Genomic DNA, 21,014 nt, shown 5'->3' with positions numbered 1-21,014 from the left:
CCCACCATTGCACTCCAGCCTGGGTGACGAGAGTGAAACGCCATCTCAAAAAAGAAAGAAAGAAAGAACTTTGTGTTAGTCAGAATTGTCCATCCAAAGCACAGGACACTTTGAAAGCTAGTGAGCCTACACCAGGACCTGATTCTTCAGACAGAAGCTACAGGATAGAGCTGTTCATAGGCATACCTCACATCAGGTGGAAGGCTCTAAGACTCGTCCTATGCTAAGGGTCCCTCTTGAATTGTTCTTAAGAGGGGTCAGAGGCTGAGGAGAGGTGTTGGGTTCTCTTTCAGCTACCTATTTTAGAACCTTAAATATCAAAAGCAGTGTTTTTCAAACTTTTTAAAAACCATCTCTTGTTGTAAGAGATACATTTTTGCATTGTGACCCAGTACTCCCATATATGACTGAAACAAATTTCACACACGCTTCCCTGACTACATGCAGTATTCTCTGATGTAGTCAATCCTGCCTTGTTAATACTGTAAAGTTTATTCTCTGTAGGTTTATTGCCGAGTTAAAAACGAGGAAGCTGAGCAGCATAAGAAAATTACATGCCAATTTATTCAGCTCCTGGGCGAGGATCTGTGGTCCCGGGGAGAAGGGCCAGGGAATTTGCGCTCAACTCCTCTCATGAGTGGGGTTTTATAGGAAGTGAAGGCGTTTGATTGGATTTGGAGAAACAGGATGTGGACGGGGTGAGCTGCTATTGGTAGGTAGGTGGGATTTCCGGTGAGCGGGCTAAGTGCTGAGTGCAGAGGGGATTTCCAAGGGTGGGGTTAGGTGCCGAGTGCAGAGGGGATTTCCAAGGCGGGCTAGGTGCCGAGTGCAGAGGGGATTTCCAAGGCAGAGCTAGATGATGGGCATATTCTGATAATGTAATTTTCAAGCGGGGAGGGAGATGGGCGTGTCCGAACTCCCGGCGAGGCAACCAGCCTTACAAATACTAGTTGTTAACTCCTAAATTGATTTTATAAACCATTAATAGGTTGTATACTTTAGTTTGAGAAATGCTTGTCTAAAAAATTTTTGAATTTTTAGTTCTCAACCTGATAATCTTTTGCTCACACAACCTTTCTTGTAACAATTCCAGAAAAGATTTAAAATTAACTTCTGTTTGAGGTGTATTGCTGGATAATGAATCCTCTTCTTTCTCTTAGCATTTATTCTCCTTTGAGCCAATCTGAGTGTGAAGTACATATACACAAAAGAATAAATTTGAGTTTAGAGGGATTGAGTGACTCCAGAGGGATGCCATAGGAAGAAGGACACTGGAATTCAAACCCAGTACCTCTGGTTCCAACCTTTTCCTTTAAACTGCTTGCATTTCACTACTTCAGAGAGGATAGTGCCAAATAATGTGGTTGAAGAAGACAAATTTGGTTTTCTAAAAATGCAGGTACAACAAGAGTATTAAAGGCAGTAAGAACTTGCATTGGACTTCTCTGTCCTCTTTGACGGTGGTTATTATTTTGCTTGCTTGCTTGCTCCCCTCCCCTCCCCTTTTTGGACAGAGTCTCGCTCTGTCACCCAGGCTGGAGTGCAGTGATCTTGGTGCACTGCAACTTCCGCCTCCCAGGTTCAAGCAATTCTTCTGTCTGCTTCCCGAGTAGCTGGAACTACAGGTGCTTGCCACCACACCTGGCTAATTTTGTATTTTTGGTAAAGACAGGGCTTTACTGTGTTGGTCAGGCTGATCTCAAACTCCTGACCTCAGGTGATCCACCCACCTTAGCCTCCCCAAGTGCTGGGATTATAGGTGTGAATCACTGTGCCCAGCCTTTAAGGGGCAACAAGATAAAGTAGATTTAAGAACTTGATTACCCCTAAAAAGTCTTTATATCTAATATTCAGTTTTTCTGAGGAAATATTAGAAAATGTGTTATTTTAAATAGGAACTATAAGAAATAATAAAGCACAGAGCTTTATGCGAAGTTGTGAATATCCTTTATACCAGAGCTTTTTCAAAAAAGTTGACAATGCCCTCTCATTCATTGAGATGCCATTTCCCAAGTAGGCTCCTGGCCTTGTGCTAAGCACTGGGGTCACAGTGTTGAAACTAGCGGAGACCCATCCTGCCCGCGGAGCTCAGGGCTGTACCCTCATATGCGTGCTGACATAGCTGGAGAGTGAGGGAGTGTGCAAAGGCCCTTTTGGGTCGTGCCCGCAGAGCTGCTGCTTTACCTTTGGGGGAGCTAAAAAGGCTGCATGGAGGAGTGACTTAGCCTGGGCATAACTAGGTCACACAGTAAGGACCGCACAGAGCAAGACTGGGGAGTTGCTTAGAGTGGTTTAGAGTGTCTATTGTAGGTTGTGATGGCAGTAGGCAGGAGACAGAATTTGGACTTCATTCTTGTAAACAGCTGGTAATGTGTTCTCAGGCTTTTCAGAAGAGAGATATTCCTAGTGGCTGCAAAGTTGCTTAATGTGGTAGAGCATGGAGGTGGGAAGATAGATAGGTAAAAACTGGGAGTTGAAGGAGGAAGCCAGGGTGGTGAGCAGGAGCTGAAATCAAGAGTTGCTGGAGAGTTGTATGATAACCAAAGCTTATGTGGTTTGAAGCAAAGAGCTGAAGCTCAGCTGAAAGGAAGAGATCAACGTTAACAGCTTGATGTGGGAACCCTGGAAATGAGCAGAAGTCCAAGACATCAGAAAGCCAGGGCGGCCCCGCAACACAGGGCATCAGGAGCTGGGCCAGCACAGGGACTTGTCAGAAGGTCATAGGCTCTTTTTACACCTGATACAAGGGCAGAAACACACACACCCAAAGTCTGGAGGATTCCTGTGAGAGAGCCATACATCCTTGTCACTTCAAAATAAGTGAGGACATTCTTGTTTGAGGGCTAAGAGGAGCATTTTTTAAAGACAACAGCTATAGATTTCAGTACCCTCAGCATTGAGAACATGTGTTTAAACCAGGAAATGTTGTATGATAATCGTCCCTGTGTATTTAAACAACACGCCACGGTCCTGACCTTTTTCCTTCATCCTTTGGGGAGTATTAAAGCATCTCTAAGACGGATGAGCCCCTCAACTGCAGATCTGAAATTGCTGATTTTGGGAAAACACTTAATGGCTTCCTGGCCTTACCAAGGTAGTTGGGAAATAGCTGGGGACAGCCCAGGCCACCCTCCAGTTAGGGTCACTTCTCTGTTATTTTAAACATTTGACTACTCTTTATCTAATTTATGACCTCTTTTTCCTTTTATTCCATAGGGTAGAATGGTTTTGAAGAAGAAAAAAAAAAAAACTGCTTTCTGACTGATTGCCTTGAAGGAAAAAAGAACCTATTTTTGTGCATCATTTACCAATCATGCCACACAAGCATTTATTTTTAGTACATTTTATTTTTTCATAAAATTGCTAATGCCAAAGCTTTGTATTAAAAGAAATAAATAATAAAATAAAAAGACTTTGTTGTTGAGTATTATTAACCAGACCTGTGTTTTGAGGGCTGGTTTGGGGATTGCGTACCCAGATTGCATTTGTTTGTGTTTCAGAGACAGAATGTGCTCTTGGCTCCCGTGAAAGGAACAGGGATTGACACATACTATTGATGTCTTCACATTGTCTCCTGCCTTCTTAGGGCACAAGAGTGGGGACATCCTGCTGGTGTTACCACTTAGGGCAGTCAATTGATTTACTCATTCTTCAAGGTGGACATTCAGTCTGATAATTTCTACTTCCTTTGTGGTTGGTCAGCCTCCACCAAAGCTTCAGCACCCCCAGCAGCAGGGACTTGTAACATTTTCTCTCCACTGTGCCCTGCACCAAGCAGAGTGCTTTTGCACATAGTAAGTGCTCAATAAATATTTGTGGAATGAAGGAGTGAGTGTAAAAGAGATTTTCTGAACCACACACTAATTAGTAATAAATTATATGTCAGATTTTTTTTAATCTACTTTGTATTCGTTTAAAAGCAGCAAATTCTAAAAAGTAGGGTGAGAGCAGTTTTACATGTACCAATGAAATATTTTTGCTTTACTGATGAGGAAAATTTCAAAATATTTTGTTACATTGAATTATGTGCTTGAAGGATTTTCAGTATTTGTAAATGTTTTCAGCAGTGAATTCTTAATCTTCTACCTCAGCTTTCCTACGGGGTGAGAACATATTCCTCTTGAAAACAGGGGTTCACTCCAGTAGTCATGCTCAAATCAGTAGGGGGCTGAAAGGATTATTTTAATCAAAATATAGTTCACGTACCATAAAATTACCCTTTTAAAGTGTATATTTCAGTAGTTTTTAGTATAGTCACAAAGTTGTGCAACCATCACCACTATAGAATTCCAGAACATTTTCATCACCCCCTAAAAAAACCTTATACTCATTAACAGTAATTACTCACCCCCACCAGCCCAGGAAATCTATTCATTGTTTCTATGGATTCGCCTTTTCTGGGCATTTCATGTAAATAGAACCATATAATATGTGGCCTTTTATATCTGGCTTCTTTGACTTAGCATAATGTGTTCACGGTTCATACATGTTGTAGCATGTGTCAGTACTTCTTTGTGTGGCTGAGTAACACTCCATAGTATGGATGTACCACATTTTATTCTGCTGATGGACGCTTGACTTGTGTTCACTCTTTGCTGTTATGAATAATGTTGCTATGAATATTCATGTACAGATTTTGCCATGAGCATGTACTTTCAGCTCTCTGGGGCATATCCCTAGGAGTACAATTGCTGGATTGTGTTATAACTGTGTTTAACTTCTTGAGAAACTGCCAAAATGTTCTTCAAAGCAGCTGCACGATTTTGCATTCTCACCAAGAATGTATGAGGGTTGCTGTTTCTTCACAACCTCCATAACACTGGTGACTGCCTTTTTTCTTATAGATGTCATAGTGGGTGTGAAGGAGTTGTTTCATGTTTTTAACATGCATTACCCTAGTGACAAGATGCAAAGCATCTTTTCATGTGCTTTTTGGCCATTTTCTGTTTTCTTTGGAGAAATGTCTATTCCATTGCTTTGCCCATTTTTAAATTGGACTGTTTTTTGTTGTAAGAGTTCTTTATATGTTATATATACTATGCCTTTATCAGATATGTGATTTGAAAATATTCTCTCCCATTCTCTAAACTATTTATTCACTTTCTTGGTAGTGTCTTTCAAAGCACAAGTTTTAAATTTTGATGATGTTGAATGTGTCTATTTTTCCTTTGGTTGCTTGTACTTTAGATGTCTAAGAAAGGATTGCCTAATTTAAGGTCACAGAGACGTCTAAGAACTAGACAGTCTTTGCTCTTACATTTAGATCTTTGATTAATTTTGAGTTAATAATTGTATATGGTATAAGGTAGGGGTCTTACCTTTATTCTTTTACATGTGGAATATTCAGTTTTCCCAGTGCCATTTGTTTAAGAGACTTCTTTTCCTCCATTAAATGGTCTTGGCACCCTTGTCAAAAATCATTTGAGTATAACATATGAGTTTATGTCCGGACTCTTAATTCTTCCATTGATTACATAGTATGTTTTGAAAGTGGGAAGTGTGAGTTCTCCAACTTTGTTCATTTTCAAGTTTGTTTTCCTTATTCAGGGTCTCTTGCATTTCTATATGAATTTCAGGATCAACTTCTCAATCTCTGTTAAACAAACAAACAAAAAAGCTAGGATTGTATAGGGATGCACTGAATATGTAGATCATTTTAGGTAGTGTTGCTGTCTGAACAATATTGTCTTCCAGCTCATGAGCATGGGATATCATTCCACATATTTAATTTCTGTAGAACTATAATTAGTTTTTGTACTTTGATCTTTTATCCTACAGCATTGCTGAACTCATTTATCCTCATCTTTTTTTGTGGATTCCTTGGGTTTTTCTGTCTACAAGATCATGCCACCTGCACATAGAGATCATTTTTCTTCTTTCTTTTCAATCTGGATGCTTATTTATTTTATTTTCATACTTAATTGTTCCTAGATAGAACCTCAAATAGTAGACTGTTGAGTAGAAATGGTGCAAACAGACATTCATGTGTTGTGATCTTGTAGGGAAAAACTTTCCATAGCTATTAAGACTTTCATAGATTAGATACCCTTTTTCAAGTTGAGAAAGTTACCTTCTATTTCTAGCTTACTGAGTGTTTTTATCATGAAACAGTTTTTGATTCTGTCAAAAGCTTTTTCTGTGTCTGTTGAGATGATCATGTGAGTTTGCCCTTTATTTATTCTGTCCTATGAGAATGGTATATTACATTGATTTTCTTACATTTAACCAATCCTGGGATAAATCTCACTTGGTCATAATGTGCAATCTTTTTTATATTTGCTGGATTTAGTTTGTTAGTATTTTGCTGAGGATTTTTGCATCTGTATTTATAAGGGATATTGGCATGTAATTAATTCTTATCATGTCCTTATCCGGCTTTGGGATTACTGTAATAATCCCAAACATATAAACAATTACGAAGTGTTCTTCCTTCTATTTTTTGGAAGATCTTAAGAAGAATTGTGTTAATTATTCTTTGGATATGTGGAAGCCATCTGGTCCTGGATTTTTCTTTGTAGGAAGTTTTGTGATTACCAACTCATTCTCTCCAGTTACTAACTCATTCTCTCCTTACTTAGAGGCCTGTTCAGGTTTTCTATTATAGTAGAGTTTGAGTCATTTCTATCTTTCTAGGAATTTATTCTTTTTTTGTTTTATTGATTTTTCTCCCTTTTCTATTCTCTATTTCACTAATTTTTACTCAAATCTTGGTTTTGTGTTTTTCTTGCTTTTTTTTTTTTTTTTTTTTTGAGACCTCTCACTCTGTCACCCAGGCTGGAGTGCAGTGGCATGATCTCAGCTCACTGTAGCCTTAAACTCTGTGGCTCAAATGATCCTCCTACCTCAGTCTCCCAAAGTGCTAGGAATACAGGCTTGAGCCACCTCACCTGGCCTTACTGAAATCCTTATTATTTTCTTTCTTCTACTTGGTTTAAGTTTAGTTTATTTTTTTAAGGTAGAAGATGAGGTTATTGATTTGAGATCTTTTTTATTTAATGTAATTGTTTACAGCTATAAATTTTCCTCTGAGTTGTATTTTACCCATTTGTAAATTTTGGTATGTTGTGATTTTTACTTCATCTCTGGTTTCCCTGTTATTTCTTCTTTGGCCCATTAGTTATTTAGGAGTATGTTGTTTAAATCCTGTGTGTTTGTAAATTTCACAATTTCCTTCTGTTGTAGATTTCCAGTTTCATTCTAAATTCAGTTATTTGTTGGAGAACATACTTGGTATAATTTCAGTCATCTTAAATTTAGTAAGGCTTCTCTTATAGGCTAACATGGTCTATCCTGAAGAATGTTCCATGTACACAATGTTCCAATGTTCCATGTGCATTTCTGCTACTGTTGGATAGACTGTTCTGCACATGTCTATTAGGTCTAACTGGTTAATTTTGTTGTTCAAATCTTCTCTTTCCTTGTTTTTCTCCTCTGTAGTTCTAGAAGTTACTGAAGTTATTCTAGATTTATACTGTTATCTCTAGTATTGTTGAATTATCTGTTTCTACTTTTTATTCTGTCCGTTTTTGCTTTGCGTAGTTTGGGGCTCTGTTGTTAGGCACATAATAATGTTTTAAAGCTGCACTGCATATACATATACCAGCCAACTCAAAATGCCAGAGTCAGCTGAGCATGTTTGGCCTTATTTTCTAGAGTGGGCTCTGTTGTATTGACATCTTCCTCAGTAAAAAGATTTTTCCTCTGGTAGTATTTCATAAATTCATGGTATAGTTTCTCCTCACCTGGTTTTATCTCAGTGGAAATCAAAACAGTTCTTCCTTTTTCTTTCCTTCTCTCCTTACTTAATGGCAATTCATTATTTTCCTTCATCAGCAGTCATCAGAAGATGCTGAAATACATCAGGAGATGTAGGATTTTTAAGGACAGTGTTACTCTTTCTACTAACTTAATGTTCTTTATTTTCACATTATTTCAAGTTATAGCATTAAGTAAGACTTTAAAAAAATAGATGCTATTCAAGGCCAGATATAGAATTTTTGCAATAGCTAAGAAGTGAAATGAGTGAATTAATAGATTGGGACTTCCCATCAGTCTTAGGGAACATTTGTCTTCTGCCATTAAAATTTGAACCTGTTTGTGACTTTGAGATTTAACAGACATTATTAAGCTTTCACAATTTAGTCATGGTCTCAGTAACCATGAAGATGTATTTTGTGTGTACATGCGCATGCATATGCACTTTAAATGTGTATTTTTGTTCCTAACAACCAGAAATAGAATTAGCATAAAAATGCAGTTATTTAGGCCAGGTGGGGTGGCTCATACCTGTAATCCCAGCACTTTGGGAGGCTGAGGCAGCTGGATCACTTGAGCCCAGGGGCTTGATACCAGCCTGGCCAATATGGCAAAACCCCATCTCTACTAAAAACACAAAAATTAGCCAGGTGTGGTGGCAGGTGCCTGTAATTCCAGCTACTTGGGAGGTTGAGGCAGGAAAATCAATAGCTTGAACCCTGGAGATAGAGGTTGCAGTGAGTTGAGATTGCTCCACTTCACTCCAGCCTGGATGACGGAGCGAGACTCTATCTCAAGAAAAAAAATGTTAATAGGCATGATGCTATCAACTGTCAACCTGTCAACCTTAAATCATGAGATTCAGAAAATATCATTAAGTATAGAGTTCGTTTAAACACAGAGCTTGAGGATAGCCACCCAGGAAAACAGCAGCTTCAAACAAATGTTGTCAGTGTTCCACGGTGGAAAAATTAAGTTTTCACTTATATAGGCAGAGACAGAAGTTTTAGCAAGATTATAACATTTTCCATATGAGACTAGTGAATATGTTACAGTGACCTAATTGATTACAGATTGCTGCATAAGGAGGCTTAGTGATCTGAGGGTTCTTATCTCTGGTCTTAATTATTTACAGAATTTTTAAAAGACAAGTTGAAGCTGCATGCCACGTCACTCTGGCTACATAGCCACATTCCTCTGAAGGCTCAGGATAGTTTAAAGTTACAACAGCTTTAAGTTTGAATTATTTAATATCACAACTGAGAAGTCAGATATACAAATAGAAGCAATGTATAAGGTTGAATAATTTTTTTATTACTATTGAGGTTTTATCTCAGTGGAAATCAAAGCAGTTCTTCCTTTTTCTTTTCTTTTCTCCTTAATGGCCAACATGACGAAACCCCATCTCTACTAAAAATGCAAACATTAGAAAGAGATGAAAATTTAATCTGGAACAGATATGATATTTCAGAGTTTTAAACCCTTCTTGGACAAACTTTTGTAATGCAAGAGACATAGGTTATTTTGTCTTTGTTTTTTCTTTATTTTTTTTAAAGATACTTTTGTAGAGTATTTTAAGCCTGGGCAACATAGCAAGACCCCCATCTCTACCAAAAATTTAAAAATTACCTGGGCATGATGGCTTGTTATTACAGCCCTAGCTACTCAGGAGGCAGAAAGATTGCTTGAGTACAGGTGTTTATGATTGCACAGCCTGAGCAACACAGCAAGACTCTGTCTCAAGAAAAAAAAATTGTCCGGGCACGGTGGCTACTTGGAAGGGTTAGCCAGGGCTACACCACACCTGACTAATTTTTGTATTTTTTGTAGAGATGGGGTTTTACCATGTTGGCCATGCAGGTCTCAAACTCCTGACCTGAAGTGATCTTCCCACCTCAGCCTCCCAAAGTGCTGGGATTACAGGCATAAGCCAGTGCGCCCAGCCAAGACATTTTAAGAATAGAACTGAATAGCAACAAATAGAATAAAGAGTCCCAGTGAAATAGAGACTGACAGTCTAGATCTGCCATGAAGCTGGGCAGGAAAACACTTTAACTATTGCTAGAGGTTCCTGATCACTTAGGATGTGCCAGGTAACATGCTGAGTTGTTTACATGTATTGTTGTTTTAATCTTTGCAACATCTTAATGAGAGAAGATATAGTTAGTTTCCTATTTTACAAGTGAAGAAAACTGATGGTTCAGAAGGTTCAAATGTCTTGCTCAAGTTTACTTACCCGTTAAGGGACAAAGTCAGAATGAGACCCAAACAGTCCAGAGTCAGTGCTCCTAACTACTTGATACCCTCCAGCCTGGAGACAATTAGACCATCACCTACTATGTGCACAGCCCTCACCCTCACCCTTAAGAGTCTCAGGGTGAAAACAGAAAAAGTGAATGGAGGTAGCTATTTGAGGGTTGAGCTACGTATACACACATATATTCATATGTGCATATATGGTCTGCGTATATAGATATACTGTATGTGTAATATATAATAGCATATTGTGTAGATATATATAGATACCATATACAGTATATATATGCTATATCAATGTATACCTACTATATACTTGAATATATATACATACATACACTATTGTTTAATAATAGTGTACAGGCTGAGCGCAGTGGCTCACGCCTGTAATCCCAGCACTTTGGGAGGCCGAGGCAAGTGGATCACGAGGTCAAGAGATCGAGACCATCCTGGCCAACATGGGGAAACCTCACTCTACTAAAATACAAAAAATTAGCCAGATGTGGTGGTGCGTGCCTGTGGTCCCAGCTGTTCAGGAAGCTGAGGCAGGGGAACTGCTTGAACCCGGGAGGCAAAGGTTGCAGTGAGCCGAGATCGCACCACTGCACTCCAGCCTGGTGATGGAGCAAGACTCCGTCTCAAAAAAAAAAAAAAAAAAGTATACAGTAATAATAACACATACTGTGCTTAACTGTATGCTAGGTACTCTTCTAAGCATTTTGCTGTATTAACTCATTAAATCCTTGCATCCTCTTAACTCCATTTTATAGACAAGGATATAGGCTTAGAGAAATCCAGTAACTTGCCAAGGTTTGCCCTGCTGGTAAGTAGCAGAGGCTGGATTTCAATGCATAAGCTAGCCCCAGGGTCTGTGTTCCAACCCCATTCTATTTGCCTCTTAGAGAAGCTCAGCAATGTCAGGGGCAGGCTGTGGGGCATCCTGAGCAGTGGCCCTGAATGTGCAGAGCATGATGTAGAAAAGGTGGGTGAGAGAAGTGTCCTAGGGCTGGATAGTGACGTTATAGGGCATCAACTTCCCTGTGGGCTCATGCATTTTGAAGGTTTCATCTGAATGCAGACTGGTCCTGAAAATAGTAAAATAGTAGGGTTACTAAAGAAAGGTCGTAGATGTGCTAGTTTAAAACATTTTTACCTAGAAACTGCCTCACCAAACAAACCAGGAAGCAAGAATGGTGAAGACGGTTGTGTCCATGATGAGAAAATTCTAGAAACCCAGGTATGGAGACCTCTCTGAAGAATTCATTCAGTATAGTAGGGTTGCATCAGTGTGCACTTGTGCACACAATAGTGCATGCTCAGAGGGAGAAAGGTGTTGAGATCCTATAAGGAAAGTACTTTCTTTACCAAGTAATTGAAAGAACAGGTGGAAATAACAGGAGCTAGGGTGCAGCGGGCCCCAAGATAAACCTGAGGCTAAAGAAAGATAAAGGCAAACCCAGCTGATGAAAAGATGCCTGATGGGTGTGCTGTACTGGCCAGTCTGTTAAGGCTTCAGGAAAACTAGAAAGAAAGCTAGTACATTTGTAGAACTTATCCACTTTCTTTACCTTAAAGTTTTTTTTTTAATAAAAGTTCCTTTTAGGAGAAATGTCCATTGTCTTGCCTGACCAAAGGTGAGCATTTTGAAAAGGGTTTCTCACTGTTGGTCAGAAAGAGGGCCTGATGTGGCCCCTTCCTGTGAAGGCTTCCTTCCTCATAACCACACACACATCCCATGTGGCTACGGCAAGAACAGCCTAGAAATGTGGACGGGGAAAGATCATTCTAAATTCAAAGTCACAAATGCGTGCTTTCATTTCAGATCAAAAGTGAGTTTCCAGTACGTGTCCTTTGGTCACATACTTACCGTAACTGTTGGGAGGTTGCAGTGTGGGAGGTTGCAGTGTAGGAGCTTGGGGTTTGTTTATAAATGTAAGAAACAGTATTGTCAAAATGGCATTTGAAAGTCCCTCGGAGCACAGTGAAATGCTGCTGGGAAGCACAGGAGAACTGAGACTTACTGAAGGAACATCAGTCATATTCTGTCATTCCCAGCTGGGCAGATGCTACAGTGGGGAGTGATTGGCAGAATCCCTCCCCCCCCCCCCCCCCATTTAAATATCCCCTGCCCCGGCCTTTTTCTCTCTGGGGCATTCACTGTTGAGTAGCTATAAATGCCGGCAGCTGAGGCTCCTTCGCTGTTCGCTCTTGGAGCTGGAATCCTATCTGGTAGCATGCATGCACTGCCCGGGACAGATGACAGTTTGCTGCAGCGGCGCATAGTATTTAGGTTCCTGCTAAGGCCAGACACTGCTCATAAGCTTCCGGCAAAGCAAATTGAATTTCCATTGTTCCACTTGAGTCTGTCACCTACACCGACAATACATTAAACACACAAGCCAGCATCGCATCTGTGCTTTATATTGATCTGATCTGCACCTTAGAATGTCTACTGCTTCGTGAGTCCTGCTTGACCTCTCCATTTTCTCACCAGTGGAATAAGTCACTGTAAGAGTAACATAGCATTGTGAGGAGTGGAAACATGGTGTGTGTGAAAGTGCCCGGCATTAAGTGTTGCTCAGCAGTGTTTTTTCTTTCCTTACTTGTATGAAAAGATGATCTGGTCACCAGAGCCCTTTTCAGCACTGATGACAGACAAGCCTTGCTCAGGTACCACTCAGCCCAGAAAAGGCCCTGCGCCACTGAGGTTTTGCAGCTGATCTGTACAGCGTTTGGGTCCATCGGGTCCCACTGCTTTCCCGTGTGCTTTCAGCACACCCTGCTGGGTGTGAGACTGAGCCTTGCTCATCTTACTGGAAGGATGGGGGTCACAGGTGTGGGTGAGAGAGAGCTCCTGCAGCCCTTAGAAAGGCCCAGCCTCACCTCCAGTGGCCATTCCTGTTTTATATTAAAGTCTTATGTGAAAATACTAGTCAGTTACCACTTATTTTAAACCATGTTGGACACGCTGATCTTGAACTCCTGGCCTCAAGTGATCCACCTGCCTTGGCCCCCCGAAGTGGCTGGGATTACAGGTGTGAGCCACTTGCCTGGCCTAGTTATCACTTTCAACAGCTATAGCTACCATTAAGCCCAAGGCATAGTGATAAAATAAACCTTTGCCATTTATGAGCAAATATATGTGCCTGATCTGGAAACAGGGCCTGCCTGCACTCATGCTAGAAATGATGCAGAGAAATAAGGAGGAAAGGGGTCAAGCAAGGGTAGGAGCCCCTTTTACAGAACCAGATACATTACCCCTGTAGCCTTGCTCCATCTGAACCGTTTTTTTGTTTGTTTGTTTGTTTGTTTGTTTGTTTTGGAGAGAGGGTCTCTTTGTCACCCAGGCTGGAGTGCAGTGGTGTGATCCTGGTTCACTACAGCCTTGAACTCTGGGACTCAAGAGCTCCTACCACCTCAGCCTGAGGAGCTGGGAGACACTGTCTCTACAAAAATAAAAATAAAAAAAAAAAATAGCCAGGCATGGCGGCTTGCAAACGTGCTTATTTTTTGTTGTTGTTGCTGGCATTATAGGTATGAGCCACCATGCCTGGTCTCCATGTGAACGCTTGATGAGTAAGAATTGAGAACACTGGTGGCTGGGCACAGTGGCTCACACCTGTAATCCCAGTACTTTCAGAGGCTGAGGTGGGCAGATCACTTGAGGTTAGGCATTCAAGACCAGCCTGGCCAACATGGTAAAACCCCGTCTCCACTAAAAATACAAAAAAATTAGCTGGGTATGGTGGCACACACATGTAATCCCAGCTACCCAGGAGGCCGAGGCAGGAGAATTGCTTGAACCTAGGTTGCAGTGACCCAAGATCACACCACTGCACTCCAGCCTGGGTAAAAGAGGAAGTTTTTGTCAAAAAAAAAAAAAAAAAAAAAAAAAAAATTGAGACAACTGGAGCATTATTAATTCCTTTAAGGAGACATAAAATATAGATTTGTACATTACATTGTTAAGCCAACTATAGGAACACAATGAAGTTTCCATAGTGAAAATAATTCTTAAAATTTGTCAGATCCTTTAGTTATTTACTTTATTGGAAATAGCACTGAACACTTAAGACTTAAAATTTCTTAGAAATAAAGAGAAGTGGTTAGTTACATGGGACCTTTGTAAAGACCTTGAGAAGTTTTTGAATTTTAATTACATTATTGTTCCCTTAGAAAAAGTGAATTTTATCATTTACATTGCCATTTTTTATGCAGCATAAGCTCTTAAATCAGTCAACAGTGTTGCAACTAGGAAATTTTAATCACTCTTAAATATATTTTGCAGTTTAATCATAGCTGCAATCTAAGTTATTTATGAGTATGAGAACATAAGACTGGAAGATAGCTTGGCTTTGGGTTCAGCTTTACCTGGATTCTAGTTCTAGCTTTATGATTTTGAGTAAGTTATTTTATCTCTCTGAGCCTCACTTTTTCTATGTATGAAATAAGAATGACACATCTACCTTGCAGGCCGGTTGTTGTGAAATTATACATAAGTGTTATGCCTTTTTCTCTTTATCCTTTTTTTCTTCTACTTTGAAATTGTTTTAAATTGTTTTTCTGAATAATAAGTGCACATGGCAAAAAATAAAAATAGCAAAAAAAGGTTGAAAGTGGAAAGTCCCTGTTAGGTCTTCCCTGACCCCAGTCATCCAGGCCTCTCCTGGCAGTCTCTGTTGCCTGTGCCTTCTGTGTACACTTCCAAAGAGATTTTATGTCTGTATGAGCATATCCTTTTACACATTCCCCAACAAAATCTCTCCTGCACCTAGTCATAAAACCAGTCACCTATTAGCCCAAAGAAAAGACATTTTTGAGGCTCGTTCCATCAAACAAAAAGCCCTATCTTATATCCAGAGGAAAGAGTTACATATAACAATGGAAATATGTCACCCATAGCAGCAAATTAGCAGAGGATGTTCTAAGAAAAATTACAACATCTCTGAAGAAAACATCACATCTTTGAAATCCAGAAGTCTCAGAAAGGGACTTCACAAATACACTCTAACAATTACATTTTGAACAGTTAAGACTTAGGCTTTTTGACCAGTGCAGTGGCTCACGCCTGTAATCCCAACACTTTGGGAGGTTGAGGCAGGTGGATCACGAGGTCAAGAGATCAAGACCATCCTGGCCAACATGGTGAAACCCTGTCTCTACTAAAAATGCAAAAATTAGCTGGGCATGGAGGTGCGCGCCTGTAGTCCCAGCTACTCGGGAGGCTGAGGAAGGAGAATTGCTTGAACCAGGGAGTCAGAGGTTGCAGCAAGCCGAGATCACGCCACTGCACTCCAGCCTGGCAACAGAAGGAGACTCTGTCTCAAAAAAAAAAAAGACTTAGGCTTTTCATAGTTACCTGACAGTTTTCTCCTAAAATGGCTTTACTGTATAGAATTCTGTTCTCTTTTTGCATCCACATCAACAATTTCCTTTAAAATGTCTAAAATTCTTTCCTACTCAAGCTTGCAATTTCAAGGCTTAGATGGGCTTCCATTTCCTCTTTTCTAGAACTTAATTCAAAAACAGTTATTTAAATTCAAGACTAAGAACATAGATTACTATAGATTTTTCCAAAAACAATATATGGACCATATGTTCTTTTCCAGAATTTGGAGATTTTTCCATATCAGTGCATAGAGATCTGTCTGCCTCAGTCTCTTTAATATTGACACATGCGCTGTATATTGAATCAATCCTCAATCAATGAGTATTTGTTATTTAAAATCTTCATTAAAGCCATGTAACTACCAAAACCGATGGTACAGAAATAACAACTGGTGGTTAATTTCCAGCTTCTTCATTGTTTCTTGGTACCATTGCCTTCTTTATTTCATACTGAGATGGTTCTCAGTAAACCTATTTGAACACAAATTATTGACTCTACTTAGAATAGTATACATCCTACTCAACTCAATTTAATGTAATATTTATTGGTATGATGTAAAGAAACTGAAGTAAAATATATCAGAGTTGTGCCCATGGAGAGTTTATGATCTTATTGAGAAAGACATAAAACAGCAAATAGGATAACAGACATAATCAGGTTCTTGTGTTTTACAGAGACTTACAGAATGTACTGCTCTATTTCATTTTTAAATTCTGTTTATCAGTTTCAGTATTCTAAAGTTTAGATGGGACTTTAAGCCACATTAAGGAAACTGTAAGCCATTGGTAATAAATTTGTGAGGTTTCTCTTTCTGATAATGTCAGACTAGCTTCTTGCGGTCCAACCATCATATCAAGAACTAGAAATATGGAAAAAAGTATTTTTAAAACATTTTAAGACATTAAAGAGCTGTCAATGCAGTGATGACTTAAAGAGCAAAGATCCTAGAGAAAAGGGAGATACAGAGTTATGAATCCAATATTCAACACTGCTTTTTTTCTTGTGGCAAAAGATGGAGACTTAAGTAGTCTTATTTTGCTTGTGAGATTAAACTTGGAACTCTGATAAGCATCCCAGGCCTTCAGCTGGGATCCCCAAAGGGCTACAGCCTGGAGCTGGAGGTTGAAGCAGAATTTGACTCATCTCAAAGACAGAAGCCCAACTTTGAATCTGCTAAATCTCTAATTAGATTAAAGTGATATGCTCAGATTCAAAAAGTGATACATCACTTCCAGAGGCAGTAGGAAGTCCTCTGGAGAAAGATCAACATCAGCAACATTAGATTATCTCTGTTTTTACTGTCCAGCAATCCATTAAAACCAAACAAACAAAAAAGGCATACTAGAAGATAAGACCAAATGACCAAAAAGGAGAAAAAACGCGGGATACAAGTACGTGATGAGGAAAGACGTTCCTTCTTTGCTGCGTTTACTGTGAGAATGAGGACCATTCTCAGCAATCAGACTGTCGACATTCCAGAAAATGTTGACATTACTCTGAAGGGACGCACAGTTATGGTGAAGGGCCCCAGAGGAACCCTGCAGAGGGACTTCAATCACATCAGTGTAGAACTCAGTCTTCTTGGAAAGAAAAAAAAAGAGGCTCCAGGTTGACAAATGTTGGGGTAACCGAAAGGAACTGGCTACCGTTCGGACTATTTGTAGTCATGTACAGAACATGATCAAGGGTGTTACACTGGGCTTCCGTTACAAGATGAGGTCTGTGTATGCCCACTTCCCCATCAACGTTGTTATCCAGGAGAATGGGTCTCTTGTTGAAATCCGAAATTTCTTGGGTGAAAAATACATCCGCAGGGTTCGAATGAGACCAGGCGTTGCCTGTTCAGTATATCAAGCCCAGAAAGATGAATTAATCCTTGAAGGAAATGACATTGAGCTTGTTTCAAATTCAGCGGCTTTGATTCAGCAAGCTACAAGAGTTAAAAACAAGGATATCCGGAAATTTTTGGATGATATCTATGTCTCTGAAAAAGGAACTGTTCAGCAGGCTGATGAGTCAGACCTTAGAGTTGTTCAGCTACAGAAACAAGATGCCTATCATAGCTAAGACCTACTTGTGATACTTAAATGATGCAATAAAAGACCTCTTAATTTGGAGAAAAAACAAAGAATAGAAATAGATCCACGAGAAATCTAACTATTAGAAGTACAAGAACATAGACTTTTAAAATAAGTATGTTCAGGAAACCAATCAATGACAAATAACTGGAAATTAGAGGACTGAAAAATATATTAATTGAAAGGAAGAACTCAATAGATGGTGTAACCTCAACTTAAACACAGCTAAGAAAGGATTCATGAACTGAAATGCAGGTCAGGAGGGAATATCTGACCTGAAGCAAAAAAATTAAGTGAGAAGAAAAATACAGAAAAAGGAATGAGTCTTTAGATGATGAAAAAAGTTAATATACATGTAATTCAAGTCATAAAAGGAGAGAAGACAGGGAATGAGGCAAGGCAGAAGCAGTGTTTGAAGAGATAATGACAGAATTTTTCAAACCTGACAAAAAACATCAAACTACAAATTAAAGAAGTACTGGGAACACCAAGCAGAGTAAAGAAAAACAAAACCACACCAAGGCACATCACAGTAAATTTTCTTAAGAAGCACAGAAAAACTTAAAGGCAGAGAAAAAGATACTTTATCTCAATTTTTTAAATTTTTTAAATTGAGATGAAATTCACATAACATAAAATTAACCATTTGAAAGTGAACAATTTGGGCTGAGCACAGTGGCTCACACCTGTAATCCCAGAACTTTGGGAGGCCGAGGCAGGCGGATCACGAGGTCAGGAGTTCAAGACCAGCCTGGCCAAAGAGACCAGCCTGACCAACATGATGAAGCCCCATTTGTACTAAAAATACAAAAATTAGCTGGGCGTGGTGGCAGGTGCCTGTAATCCTAGCCACTCAGGAGGCTGAGGCAAAAGCATTGCTTGAACCCGGGAGGCGGAGGCTGCAGTGAGCCAATATTGTGCCATTGCTCTCCAGCCTGGGCAAAAAGAGTGAAACTCCACTCAAAAAAAAAAAAAAAAGGAAAAAAAGAAATGAAATGAGAATATGTTTGGTGAAAATAAATGAATAGGTGAACAGTTCAGTGACATTAAGTATATTCACAATGTTGTGTAACTACTACTCTCTCTAGCTCCCAAACATTTTCATCACCCCAAAAGAAACTCATTAAGCACTACTCATTAAGCACTTGGCTCCCCATTCTGCATTCTGCCTAGTCCCTGGCAACTACCAATCTGTGTTTTGTCCCCATGATACACATACATACATATATATGTGTGTGTATATATGTATTCTGGTACTTCATATAAATTGAATCATGCAAAATATGTGACCTTTTGTGTTTGGCTTCTCTGACTTAGCATACTGTTTTCAAGATTCATTGAAAGTGCTGGGCACAGTGGCTCCTGCCTATAATCCCAGTACTTTGAGAGGCCAAGTAGGGTGGATTGCTTGAGCTCAAATGTTCAAGACAAGCCTGGGCAAGGTGGTGAAACCCTGTCTCTACAAAAAATAAAAAATTATCCAGGCATGGTGCCACATACCTGTAGTCCTAGCTACTTGGGAGGCTGAGGTGGGAGGATCACTTGAGCCTGGGGGTCGGGGGTTGCAGTGAGCCATGATCAAAATAAGACCCTGTCTCTCACACACACAAAGATTCACTAAAAGCATCGCTTTTCGGCCTTTTGGCTAAGATCAAGTGTAGATTCACTGAAAGCATATATCAACACTTCATTTTTGTTTATGGCTGAATAATAGTGCATTATATGTTTATACCACAATTTGTTCATCCACTGATGGACGTTTGGACTGTTTACATCTTTTAACCATTATGAACAATACTGCTGTGAACATTGGTGTGCAAGAATCTATCTGCATCCTTGTTTTCAATTCTTTGGGTTTTATGCCTAGCAGTGGAATTGCTGGGTCATATCATTCTATGTTAACTTTTTGAGGAACTGCCAAACTGTTTTCCACAATGGCTGAACCATTTTACATTCCTGCCAACAATGTACAAGGGTTCCGATTTCTCCACCTCCTTGCCAACACTTGTATCTCCCCTCCTTTTTTAAAATTATAGCCATTTCTAATGTGAGTGTGATTGGTGGCATCTCGTTGTGGTTTTGATTTCCATTTTCCAAATGACTGGTGACATTGAGCATCTTTTTACATGCATGAAGTTAGCCACTTACACACCTTCTTTGGAGAAATATCTGTTCAAGTCCTTTGCCTATTTTTTAATCAGGTTGTCTTTTTGTTGTTGGGTTGTATTTCTTTTTGCATTCCAGATACTACACTCTTATCAGATATGTGATTTACAAATATTTTCTCCATTCTATAAGTTGTCTATTCGTTTTCTTGATAGCATCTTTCAAAGCACAAGTCTTTCATTTTGATGATATCCAGTTTGTCTATTTTTTCTTTGGCTGCTTGTGCTTTAGGTGTCAAGCTAAGAAACCTTTAACTAATTGGAGGTCGAAAAAACTTCCAACAGTTTTGTAATTTCAGAGCTCACATTTAGGTATTTGATTCATTTTGAGTTAATATTTTTACATGGTGTGAAGTAGTGATTCAACTCCATTTTTTTGCACGTGGATTTCCAGCTTTCTCAATACAATTTCTTGAAGAGACCGTTCTTCCCCCCATTGAGTGATCTCGGAACCCTTTCTAAAAATAAATTGGCCATAGATGTGTGAGTTTACTTCTGGACTCTCATTTTTATTCCATTAATCTATATGTCTGTCTTTATGGCAGTACCACACTGTCTTGTTTACTATAATTTTATAGTAGCCTTAAAATTGGGAAGTTTGAGTCTGCCAGCTTTGTTTTTCCTTTTTCAATAAAGAGATGCTTTACTCTAAAAGTAGCAATGAAAGGCTGACAGTTGGCATCTTGACAGAAACAATGGAAACCAGAAAATAGTCAAGTATTCGGAGGAAAAATATCTGCCAACCTAAACATCTAGCAGGGAAAGCCATTGAAAATTAAGTTGACTGGGTGTGGTGGTTCACACCTGTAATCCCAGCACTTTGGGAGGCTAAGACAGGAGGGTCGCTTGAGTTCAGGAGTTCAAGACAAGCCTGGGCAACATGGTGAGACCCTGTCTGTACAAAAAAATAAAAATATAAAATATTAGCACAGCATGGGTCCCAGAACTTTGGAAGTCTGAGGCAAGAGGATCACTTGAGCTCAGGAGTTCAAGACCAGCCTGGGCAACATAGCAAGACCCTGTCTCTACAAAAAAAATTTTTTAATTATCCAGGTGTGGTTGCACATGCCTGTAGTCCCAGCTACTTGGAGGCTGAGGCCTCAGATTGCTTGAGCCCAGGAGGTCAAGGGTACAGTGAGCTATGATCGTGCCTCTGCACTCCAGCCTGGGTGACAGAGCGAGACCATGCCTCAAAATAAGAGAAAAGAAAGATAAAATAAGACATTTTCCAGCAAATAGAAATACTAAGAGCTAGTTCTTCAGGCAGAAGGAAGAGGATTCCAGATGGAAACACAGAGATGCAGGAAGAATAAAGAGCAGAGAGGAGACACAGGTGGATAACCTAAGTAATGCTCAATCTGTGAGACACGA

General features: G+C 39.6%; 1 protein-coding gene and 2 pseudogenes across 3 annotated transcripts in view; all 3 read left to right on the top strand.

Annotated features, from left to right (window-relative positions):
- RNF130 (ring finger protein 130) overlaps positions 1–21,014 on the top strand; it is a 173,737-nt gene that overhangs the window by 136,453 nt on the left and 16,270 nt on the right. Inside the window, exon 9 of one of the 2 annotated variants that reach the window (XM_032270236.1) lies at positions 3,217–3,411. The exons of the other annotated variant lie outside the window; for it this stretch is intronic. Within the exon in view, the coding sequence (XP_032126127.1) occupies positions 3,217–3,232 (16 nt within the window). The 3' untranslated portion in view covers positions 3,233–3,411. Of the gene's footprint in view, positions 1–3,216; positions 3,412–21,014 lie in introns of those variants that run through there. 2 annotated transcript variants of the gene reach the window in all.
- On the top strand, positions 16,744–17,520 carry LOC116544113 (annotated as a pseudogene). Its single transcript, XR_004265820.1, has one exon. The product of XR_004265820.1 is annotated as a 60S ribosomal protein L9 pseudogene (transcript).
- On the top strand, positions 19,104–19,241 carry LOC116544134 (annotated as a pseudogene).

This window comes from Sapajus apella, unplaced genomic scaffold (genome assembly GCF_009761245.1).
Source record: "Sapajus apella isolate SASKATOON/1434 unplaced genomic scaffold, GSC_monkey_1.0 scaffold206, whole genome shotgun sequence".
NCBI classification, from domain to species: Eukaryota; Metazoa; Chordata; class Mammalia; order Primates; family Cebidae; genus Sapajus; species Sapajus apella.
This window is presented reverse-complemented; position numbering and strand designations above follow the sequence as displayed.